A 12,201-nucleotide genomic window follows, 5' to 3' on the forward strand; every position below is an offset into this window, starting at 1 on the left:
GAGCTCAAATTTTTACTCAGTCCTAAAAATACACTGCCTTATTTTAGACATAGAAGCCATGGCTTTAGCTGAAAATAGGGTACAGAGTGTAGTCACCAAACTGGCAATGTTACAAGAACTAGAGCCAACTGTGGGAGGGTATGGCCTGCAGATCCACAGAGCGCTTTGAGTGGAAGTCTGGATAACTGGCGTTCAGGTATCAATACCTTACTGTATTGAAAGGAAAGCTGAATGCAAAACAAAAATAAAAATCAGTATGTCAGAACAACGCTTTTTTGTTCCCCCCTTTTATAGGTTCAAAACAAATTATTGATCAACCATTTTTGATTTATTTCTTTTTAAGGATGTTTCCACAGGTCTTCCTGTCCACGTGTTTGAAGGAGAACATACTGCTCCTATTTCAGAGTGCAATATATCTACTGATAACAAAAGGTGACTTTTCAGATATGTTTCATCCGACAATAAAAAGCAGAAAGGAGACAAGTGCTGTGTTGGACAAAAGTCAAAGGGTATTATCATGCCTCTGTATAAAGCTCTGGTGCAACCTCATCCAGAGTATTCTGTACAGGGGTGGTAAGTAATTTATTAAATGTAGAAATTCTGTGCCGTAATTCAGGTAGTTGCCAGCGCTGAATATCTAGACTGAATGCTGACTGCTGGCACTATCTAGATATCTAAAGGCGCCCTGACAAAATGGCCCCGACAAAATAGCCTTGTAACAAAATAGCCCTTGACAAAATGGCCCAAAGTAGCCCTAGACAAAATGGTCCCTCCTACAAAATAACTCTTGACAAAATAGCCCCTAGACAAAATTGCCCCCTTAACAAAATAGCCCCCTAGAAAAAATAACACATCACAAAAAAAGATGATAAACTATAAGTGAAATCTTCATTGATATATGCTCCTACCAGCATGGCATTGTATAAAGCATATATAAATAAACAAAATTCTATAGCTACCAACTGGTATTCATGATCTGTTCTGCTGTTTAAGGAAACTATTCTTCCATCAACATTCTAATCAAAACACAAAACAAAAACAAAAAAAAACAATATTGCCATCATTTTCATACTCCTACCAACCTTATCTTGTTTGGCAAGGTAAGATTATTAGGAAAAAATGCAGTGTGCTGCAAGGTAAGTTCTCCCCCTGTCTGGTACTGTTCGGGTTACTTTGTCAGAGGCTATATTCTGGGCAGCCTGATTGGGCCCTTTTGTCGGTGGTGGTGGTGAGGGGGCTAATTTGTCAGGGGCTATATTGTGGTCAGGCCGTTTTGGCAGTGGCTGTTATGTCGGGGGCTATTATGTTGTGAGCTTTTTGTTAGGGCTATTTTATGTGGGGGCTTTTTTATCAGGGCTATTTTGAACGGGTACCATATCTAAAATATTCAGCTTGATATCTGGATAGCTAACCAGATCAAGATAGGCCAACTTGAATATCACCAATAATGGGTAACTGATTGACCACCCTTGCTCCGCCCACAGACTACTCCAGCTCTATTTGGATAGTGCTGGGCTGGTTTGAAGTAACATAGTAAATGACGGCAGATAAAGACCTGTACGTTTCATCCAGTCTGCCGAACAAGATAAACTCATTTTACATGGTATGTGATACTTTATATGTATACCCGAGTTTGATTTGTCCTTGCCTTTCTCAGGCACAGACCATAGAAGTCTGCCCAGCACTGTTCCTGTACTAAATGTTCTGAAGATTCTGGAATCCTAAAGAGTTACAAGATTCCGGAATCCCAATTAGTAGCAACATTCCATGTAGAACCCCAAAGAGTACATAGTAACATAGAAAAATGACGGCAGATAAAGACCTGTATGGTCCATCCAGTCTGCCCAACAAGATAAACTCATTTTACATGGTATGTGATACTTTATATGTATTCCCGAGTTTAATTTGTCCTTGCCTTTCTCAGGGCACAGACCGTAGAAGTCTGCCCAGTACTGTTCTTGTACTAAGTTCTGAAGCTAACATGGAAGCCCCTTAAAATTTATTCTCCTACCCATCCCTATCTATTCAGTGATTTTTAGTGGTATTATCTGAATAATGCTGCTGAAAATTCAGGATAGCCCCAGTCAGTTCTATTTATCTAGGTAACTACGCCTGCTGTTTAAATAAGTAACTTGAATATCAGCTGAATTGTTTTCTGTGTAGTGTTCTAGCTGTTGATATTTTGTCACATTTTTGTACTGATTGTGTTAATGTACTTTATTTTCAGAATGGTGACATCATCATATGACAAAACAGTAAAATATTGGGATATGGAAACTGGACAAGTGCTGTATGTAGTTTCTTTTTATTATACAAGTAGTTTTCTTTCTTCCTCCCCCTCCCCCTCCCCTTCATGTTTTGAATAAAAGTTTTGTTAGGATCAACTGGTTTTTTGGCTTGTGCTTCAGGCTGTCTGGGGCTGTGATAGTCTTATAGTGACATTTGCTGGCTGATCAGAGAACAACATAAAAGCCATTCAGAAGGGAACTGTGCTCTCTTGCCTTGTGTATTGCTTGCTTTATATATTAAAGATACTTCTCCGGGACTAGTGATGGGAATAGATAAGAAGAGCGATGCCTGTTTTCAAAATGACATAATTCAGGAAGTGACCATTAAGATCCCTTTTAGCAAAGCATTTAGCAAAGAAGATAAAGTTGTGATTATATTTTTGCGACAAAATAAGTCATACGATGCAAAGCATTTGCTAAGGGAGTTTCCTAATAAAGGTTGGACTAATGTATTTTCAAAGGTCATAAGAAGGGGCCCTTTCACAAAGTAACATATAGGCATATTTTCAAAGCACTTTGGGAGGCTAAGTTCCATAGGTTTCTATGGAACTTTGGGAGGCTAAGTGCTTTGAAAATGAGCTTGAATGTAACATAGTAGATGACGGCAGAAAAAGACCTGCACGGTCCATCCAGTCTGCCCAACAAGATAAACTCATATGCGCTACTTTTTGTGTATACCCTACTTTGATTTGTACCTGTCCTCTTCAGGGTACAGACCGTATAAGTCTGCCCAGCACTTTCCCCGCCTCCCAACCACCAGGCCCGCCTCCCACCACCGGCTCTGGCACAGACCGTATAAGTCTGCTCAGCACTATCCCCGCCTCCCAACCACCGCTGCAGTAAACGCTAATGCTTGCTTACCTCAGCAAAAAATGGCATACTGCGGGGTGTGCTGAGGTGTCCTGCAGTAATTTTGACATGTGCGTTTGCTACCCACATGCTAAAAATTGTTTTATTTATTGGCACGGAGGCGTGTCTGGGGGGCGGAGTGGAGGTATGTTCTGTGCTAATTGGTTAGCGCAGCTACATTGCCATATGCAGGTTTAGCGTATGAGTCCTTATCCCTACAAAATAGGTGGTGGTAGGGGCTCACGCGCTAATGGCTGCATGCTAGTGTGAACATTAGTGTGTGGTCAATATTGGAAAATTCAGAAAATCAGCCCCAGCGGTAAAAATGACCTTAGTGTGCAGAAATGACCTGCATAAGATATGCTAAGGCACTGTTTACTGCTATTTGGTAAAAGGCCCCAAAATTTTTAAACAATTGCAAAATATTTTGAACTATGTAATGGGACTCATTTTTCCAGACGCCGTATACTTTACCATTTATCTACAAGGAGTTTACATATAAAGTTGTAGTGATAAGCTATACAGATAAAAAGGTTTAATTGATGCACTTAGTTGGTATTACCAAAGTAATAACCTTTTAAAACATTTTGTTCTCATTAAAATAATATCTGGTAATGAAGAAGTCTTGCAGGCCGTTGCAAGAGTAGATCTGGGCTGCACAATTTCTGCGTAGTCAATAGGAGTGACATCCTTTCTTATATTAAGTCCAGGAAATATCAGTTTCTGTGGAAGAGCTGGCATGACCAGTCCTGAATCCTGATGTGCAAATCCTTCTCTCCTTTTAGTGGACAATACGTTTTAAAAGCCTTGTAATGTCCTGCAATATTTCTTTGGATGGCAAATACATAGTGTCTGGTTTGGACTTGGAGAATGCCATATGTATCAGTGATGCAGAAAATTCCACAGAGATAGCATTTCTGAAAGGTAAAGCAGTTGCTTACAGTATCTTTTTGTTTCAGATTACAGTATATGCTTTGACTGCTCGAACAAAGCTATTAAGATCTTGCATTTGTTAACACATTCAGTTCGTTAACACACCTTTAAAAATTTATTGCATGCAAGTTGCCATATGTTAAGTTGATTAGGACATATTAAAAAGTTCTACTGCGCATTGAGGGGGTCTTTTACTAAGCCATGTTAGCGGTTTTAGCTCACGGTAGAAATCAGCTGGCAGCAAGTGCCAAGACACCCATAGGAATATAATCGGCGTCTCAGCGTTTACCACCAGCTGATTTCTACCACAAGCTAACAACATTACTTTGGATTAGTAAAAGACCCCCTACATATTTAAATAACATGGCTAAGAACTGAACTGTAAAATGAACAAAAATCATTTAAAAAAAGCTTATACTTATTGTACCTTTTTGTCCTTTGCGCTATACTGCATCAGTAAATGGCAGTCAATCCAAACAGACGAATTAATGTCTTTTTTTTTCTGCTGTTAGTTCTCTGTTTCTCTGTCCAAAATACCTTTTTGTTATTTTTGATTCCTTGCTGCTTAAAGATTTCTATACTTTCTGTACTGGTTCTCTAATACTGGATTAGCTCTTGAAGGTAGCAGGAAACAATTTGTCTTTTTTTAAGGCCACAGTTTAAATAGATTTTTTTAAATTATTCATCTGCCTGTTTCTTAGTATTATGGCTTCCCCTTTTGGTTTGATTCCAAGGGCATCTCTATTCTTCTAACATACTTTATTTCTGAAATTTTGTAATGAAATTTTTTATCTTTCCTTAGGTCACACCTTCTGTTTGTATTCTACATTTACATGTGCTTTACATCAGTGGCGTTCCTAGGGGGCTGACACCCGGGGCGGATCGCTGATGTGCCCCGCCCCCCGGATTGCAGCGCCCCCCCCCCAGATGCAGCGCGACCCCCCCCCCCCGGCGAAAGGACACCCCCCCACGTGCACGTCACTGGGGGGGTGCCATGCGCGCCTGTCCTCCGTTCGATCCATGCTTCTTCTCTGCCCCGCCCTAGGAATGCCACTGCTTTACATATGCCCAAAAATTTCAAATACACCTGTGTCCTTAAAAAATGAAGCAACACTGAGAGCAAAATGGGGAAGGAGCCAGAAGGGCCTTGCATCAAATAGGTGAAAATTCTGCAGGACACAAAACCATCTTAGAATCATATTATGATCAGATTTTATATCAACTTTGGAATAAGTACACACAGGAAATCCAATACATTAGCATTTAACTTTCAAAAAGGAGACTATGATAAAATCAGAAGAACATGAAAAGAAAAACTTAGAGGAACAGCTGCGAACATCAAAAATTTACATCAGGCTTAGATGCTGTTCAAAAATACCATCCTAGAAGCCCAGGCCAGTTATATTCTATGTATTAAAAAAAGTGGAAGGAAGGCCAAGCAACAGCCGTCATGGCTAAAAGGTGAGGTGAAGGAAGCTATTAGACCTAAAAGAAAATCCTTCAGAAAATGGAAGAAGGATCCAACTGAAAATAATAAGAAACAGCATAAGGAATGGCAAGTCAAATGCAAAGCGCTGACAAGGAAAGCAAAGAGGGACTTTGAAAAAAGGATTGCATTGGAGGCAAAAACACATAATAAAACCTTTTTAGGTATATTAAAAGCAAGAAGACAGAAAAAGAATCAGTTGGACCACTAGATGACCGATGGGTAAAAGGGGCACTCAGGGAAGACAAAGCCATAGCGGAGAGATTAAATTAATTCTTGCTTCGGTTCTTCATCGAGGAAGATTTAGGAGAGATATCGGGTGCCAGAAAATGGTATTCAAAGCTGATGAGTCAGAGAAACTGAATGAAATCTCTGTAAACCTGGAAAATGTAATGGCTCAATTTGACAAATTGAAGAGTAGGAATCATCTGGAATGGATGGTATTCATCCTAGAGTACTGGTCCCACCCAGAGAATTGGCCTTAACTCAGTAGTTAGCTGGCACTTGGGACTTATATCCCACCCACCCTCCCCACACCCACCCACCCCAGGGTTTTCCACTCATTTAAAGACCAAACCAAACCTAATTAACTTAAACTTAATCATACACAGGCAGTCTTACAGACTGTTAACCCCAACTAAGTACACCTGTTCATACCCAATTCAAGAAATCAGGATGACTTTTATTCTCTGCAATAATTGTGTACTTTAGTTTCAAGGCCAACCATCTGGAGACTTAAAAGCTTGCCCTATCTGTCTTCAACTATGTAGTTTTAAACAAGAGCTCAGTAAAGTAATGCAAAAATTGGATACAATTAAACCAGCTTCTAGGACTGCACAGAGAAATAGCTTCTCACCACTCCCTCAAAGAATAAAACCACATAACAGATGGTTCACAGTAGGCTCAGGCAGACTTCGTCATGTGACACAGAAGCATCCACCCGCACAACTGTTGCCACTAAGAATTCTTTTGCTCCATTAAAGCACTGTAATGCTCCTGAAAATAGAACTGAAGCAGAGGAAAAAGCAAAGTTGGAACAAAAAGACATGAAGGTACCCAAAGTGATAAGACACCCCCAAATCACTAATGTTAAAACACATACCAAGAAATATAGGTGGAAAGCAATGGCCACAAATGCTCGTAGTCTAAGCAATAAAGTTCATGATCTTCAAGCCCTGATGGTAGAAGCAGACTTAGATGTTGTTGCAATCACAGAGACGTGGCTCAACAGTTCCCACGAATGGGATACAAGCATACCAGGCTATAATCTATTTAGGAAGGATAGAGAGGGTCGTAAAGGTGAGGAGTAGCTGTGTATGTGAGAAATGATATCATGGCGACTGAAATGACAGGGACCTGGGGAAAAGGAAGAAGCGATATGGATCACCTTAAAAAGAGAGGATAGAACTACTGTCCCTTGGGTGTTGTCTACAGACCCCCCACACAATTAGAGGAACTAGATAAAGATCTGATTGCAGATATTCAAAAATTAGGAAAGAAAAAGAGGTTCTATTGATGGGAGATTTCAATCTGCCGGATGTAGATTGGAAGGTTCCATCTGCCAAATCAGAAAGAAGTAGAGAGATCGTTAATGCTTTCCAAAGTGCTCTGCTCAGACAGATGGTGACGGAACCCACGAGGGAGGGAGCGATGCTGGATCTGGTGCTCACAAATGGGGATAGTGTGTCAAATGTGCGAGTGTGTGCACATCTGGGAAACAGTGACCATCAACGGTTTGGTTTGATATAACAGCTGAAGTGGAGGGCGGCCACTCTAAACTCAAAGTCCTGGATTTCAAGCGTGCTGACTTTAGTAAAATGGGGGAATACCTGAGGAAGGAGATGATGGGCTGGGAGGACAAACAGGAAGTGGAAGGGCAGTGGTCCAGGCTGAAAGAAGCAATAAATAGGGCCACAGACCTTTATGTAAGGAGAGTAAATAAAAGCAAGAGGAAAAGGAAACCGATATGGTTCTCCAAGCAAGTGGCTGAGAAAATAAAGGCTAAAGAGTTGGCGTTCCAGAAATATAGACAATCTCAAGAAGAGGAACACAGGGAGGAATACCGGATGAACTGAAAGAAGCCAAGAGAGAGGTACGTCTGGCGAAGGCGCAAGCGGAAGAACAAATGGCTAGAAATGTAAGGAGGGGCGACAAAAATTTCTTCAGATATATTAGTGAAAGAAGAAGGACTAAAAAGGGAATTGTGAGACTAAAAGATACGCGAACCGCTATGTAGATAATGATGAAGAAAAAGCCAATTTACTAAATAGCTACTTTTGTTCGGTTTTCACTGAAGAAAATCCTGGAGAAGGACCACGAGGGACTGGCAAAAGTACACCTGAGAATGGAATGGATATAGCACCGTTCACGGAAGAGAGTGTGTATCAACAACTTGGAAAGCTAAAGGTGGACAAAGCCATGGGACCCGGACGGGATCCACCCAGAATATTGAGGGAGCTCAGAGAGGTCCTGGCAAGTCCTCTTAAAGATTTGTTTAATAAATCCTTGGAGACGGGAGAGGTTCCGAGAGATTGGAGAACGGCGGAGGTGGTCCCTCTTCACAAAAGTGGGGATAGGGAAGAAGCTGGAAACTACAGGCCGGTAAGCCTCACTTCGGTTATTGGAAAAGTAATGGAAACCATGCTGAAGGAAAGGATAGTGAATTTCCTGGAAGCCAATAAGTTGCAGATCCGAGACAACATGGTTTCACCAAAGGGAAATCGTGCCAAACGAATCTCATTGAATTCTTTGACTGGGTGACGGGAGAATTAAATCAAGGACGTGCTATGGACGTCATCTACTTAGATTTCAGCAAGGCTTTTGACACGGTTCCCCACAGGAGGCTCTTAAATAACTAGACGGCCTGAAGATAGGACCCGAAGTGGTGAACTGGATTAGAACTGGTTGACGGACAGACGCCAGAGGGTGGTGGTCAATGGAGTTCGCTCAGAGGAGGGAAAGGTGAGTAGTGGAGTGCCTCAGGGATCGGTGCTGGGGGCCGATTCTGTTCAATATATTTGTGAGTGACATTGCCGAAGGGTTACAAGGTAAAGTTTGCCTTTTTGCGGATGACACCAAGATTTCCAACAGAGTGGACACCCCGGAGGGTGTGGAAAACATGAAAAAAGATCTGAAGAAGCTAGAAGAATGGTCTAACGTTTGGCAATTAAAATTCAATGCGAAGAAATGCAAAGTGAGCACTTAGGGAGTAGAAATCCAAGGGAGACGTATGTGTTAGGCGGAGAGAGTCTGATAGGCACGGACGGGGAGAGGGATCTTGGGGTGATAGTATCTGAGGACCTGAAGGCGATGAACAGTGCGACAAGGCGGTGGCGGTAGCTAGAAGATTGCTAGGCTGTATAGAGAGAGGAGTGATCAGCAGAAGAAAGGAGGTTTTAATGCCCCTGTATAAGACGTTGGTGAGGCCCCACCTGGAGTATTGTGTTCAGTTTTGGAGCCGTATCTTGCGAAGGATGTTAAAAAAATGGAAGCGGTGCAAAGGAAAGCTACGAGGATGGTATGGGATTTACGTTCCAAGACTTATGAAGAGAGGCTTACCGACCTGAACATGTACACCCTGGAGGAAAGGAGGAACAGGGGTGATATGATACAGACATTCAAATATTTGAAAGGTATTAATCCGCAAACGAATCTTTTCCGGAGATGGGAAGGCGGTTAGAAACGAGAGGACATGAAATGAGATTGAAGGGGGCAGACTCAGGAAAGATGTCAGGAAGTATTTTTTCACGGAGAGGGTGGTGGACGCTTGGAATGCCCTCCCACGGGAGGTGGTGGAGATGAAAACGGTAACGGAGTTCAAACATGCGTGGGATATGCATAGAGGAATCCTGTGCAGAAGGAATGGATCCTCAGAAGCTTAGCTGAAATTGGGTGGTGGAGCAGTTGGGGGGAAGAGGGGGGTGGTTGGGAGGCGGGATAGGGGAGGGCAGACTTATACAGTCTGTACCAGAGCCGGTGATGGGAGGCGGGGACTGGTGGTTGGGAGGCGGGTAATACTGCTGGGCAGACTTATATGGTCTGTGCCCTGAAAAGGACAGGTACAAATTCAAGGTAATGTATACACATATGAGTTTGTCTTGGGCAGACTGGATGGACCATGCAGGTCTTTTTCTGCCGTCATCTACTATGATAGAATAGAAAAATGAACTTGCAGTCTAAGCAATAAAGTTCATGACCTTCATGCCCTGATGTTGGAGTCAGACTTAGACATTGTTGCAATCACGGAGACATGGCTCAATGGCTCCCATGAATGGGATGCAAACATACCAGGCTATAATCTATTTAGGAAGGATAGAGATGGTCGTAAAGGTGGAAGAGTAGCTCTGTATGTGAGAAATGATATCGCAGCGACTGAAATGACAGGGACCTGGGGAACGGAAAAAGCGATATGGATCACCTTAAAAAGAGATGATAGAATCTCTGTTCACGTGGGTGTTGTCTACAGACCTCTGACACAATTGGAGGAACTAGATAAAGATCTGATCGCAGATATTCAAAAGTTGGGAGAGAAGAGAGAGGTGCTGTTGCTGTGAGATTTCAATCTGCCAGATGTAGATTGGAAGGTTCCATCTGCGGAATCGGAAAGAAGTAGAGAGATCGTGGATGCTTTTCAATGTGCTCTGCTCAGACAAAAGGTGATGGAACCCATGAGGGAGGGAGCGACGCTGGGTCTGGTGCTTACAAATGGGGATAGTGTGTCAAATGTACGAGTGGGTGCCCACCTGGACAGCAGTGACCATCAAACGGTTTGGTTTGATATGACAGCTGAAGTGGAGGGCGGCCACTCAAAACTCAAAGTCCTAGATTTCAAGTGTGCTGACTTTAGTAAAATGGGGGAATACCTGAGGAAGGAGCTGATGGGCTGGGAGGACAAACGAGAAGTGGAAGGACAGTGGTCCAGACTGAAAGAAGCTATAAATAGGGCCACAAACCTTTATGAAAGGAGAGTAAATAAAAGCAAGAGAAAAAGGAAACCGATAGGTTCTCCAAGCAAGTGGTTTGAGAAAATAAAGGCTAAAGAGTTGGCGTTCCTGAAATACAGAAAAAACTCAAGAAGAGGAACACGGAGAGGAATACCGGATGAAACTGAAAGAAGCCAAGGGAAGATACGTCTGGCGAAAGCGCAAGCGGAAGAACAAATGGCTAGAAAGGTAAGGAGGGGTGACAAAAATTTCTTCAGGTATATTAGTGAAAGGAGGAAGACAAAAAAGGGAATTGTGAGACTGAAAGTTGCTGCGAACCGCTATGTAGATAATGATGAAAGAAAAAGCAAATTTGCTGAATAGATATTTTTGTTCTGTTTTCACAGAAGAAATTGACTGCAAAAGTATATACGAGAATGGAGTGGATATTGCACCGTTCACGGAAGAGAGTGTGTATGAACAACTTGAAAATCTAAAGGTGACAAAGACATGGGACCGGACGGGATCCACCCCAGGATATTGAGGGAGCTCAGAGAGGTTCTGGCGGGTCCTCTTAAAGATTTGTTTATAAATCCTTGGAGACGGGAGAGGTTCCATGGGATTGGAGAATGGCGGATGTGGTCCCTTTTCACAAAAGTGGTGATAGGGAAGAAGCTGGAAACTACAGACCGGTAAGCCTCACTTCGGTTATTGGAAAAGTAATGGAAGCTATGCTGAAGGAAAGGATAGTGAATTTCCTGGAAGCCAATAAGTTGCAAGATGTGAGACAACATGGTTTTACCAAAGGTAAATCGTGCCAAACGAATCTCATTGAATTCTTTGACTTGGTGACTGGAGAATTGAATCATGGATGTGCTATAGACGTAATCTACTTAGATTTCAGCAAAGCTTTTGACACGGTTCCCCACAGGAGGCTCTTAAATAAACTTGACAGGCTGAAGATAGGACCCGACATGGTGAACCGGATTAGGAACTGGTTGACGGACAGACGCCAGAGGGTGGTGGTTAATGGAATTCGCTCGGATGAGGGAAAGGTGAGTAGTGGAGTGCCTCAGGGATCGGTGCTGGGGCCGATTCTGTTCAATATATTTGTGAGTGACATTGCCGAAGGGTTATAAGGTAAAGTTTGCCTTTTTGCGGATGATACTAAGATTTGTAAGAGTGGACACCCGGGAGGGAGTGGAAAACATGAAAAAGGATCTGCAGAAGCTAGAAGAATGGACTAAGGTTTGGCAATTAAAATTCAATGCGAAGAAATGCAAAGTGATGCACTTAGGGAGAGTAGAAATCCACGGGAGACGTATGTGTTTGGCGGTGAGAGTCTGATATGTACAGACGGAGAGAGGGATCTTGGGGTGATAGTATCTGAGGATCTGAAGGCAACGAAACAGTGTGACAAGACGGTGTCCGTAGCTAGAAGGTTGCTAGGCTGTATAAAGAGAGGTGTGACCAGCAGAAGAAAGGAAGTGTTGATGCCCCTGTATGAGTCGTTGGTGAGGCCTCACCTGGAGTATTGTGTTCAGTTTTGGAGGCTGTATCTTGCTAAGGATGTAAAAAGAATTCAAGTGGTGCAAAGAAAAGCTACAAGAATGGTATGGGATTTGCATTACAAGACGTATGAGGAGAGACTTGCTGACCTGAACATGTATACCCTGGAGGAAAGGAGAAACAGGGGTGATATGATACAGACATTCAAATATTT

General features: G+C 42.5%; 1 protein-coding gene across 1 annotated transcript in view; it reads left to right on the top strand.

The window, feature by feature from the left end:
• Positions 1-12,201, top strand: part of WDR88 (WD repeat domain 88) — a 59,942-nt gene that overhangs the window by 12,168 nt on the left and 35,573 nt on the right. Inside the window, exons 4-6 of the mRNA XM_030205055.1 lie at positions 344-432; positions 2,228-2,297; positions 3,923-4,061. Of these exons, the coding sequence (XP_030060915.1) occupies positions 344-432; positions 2,228-2,297; positions 3,923-4,061 (298 nt within the window). The remainder of the gene's footprint in view (positions 1-343; positions 433-2,227; positions 2,298-3,922; positions 4,062-12,201) is intronic.

Source organism: Microcaecilia unicolor, chromosome 5, assembly GCF_901765095.1.
Source record: "Microcaecilia unicolor chromosome 5, aMicUni1.1, whole genome shotgun sequence".
NCBI lineage: Eukaryota > Metazoa > Chordata > Amphibia > Gymnophiona > Siphonopidae > Microcaecilia > Microcaecilia unicolor.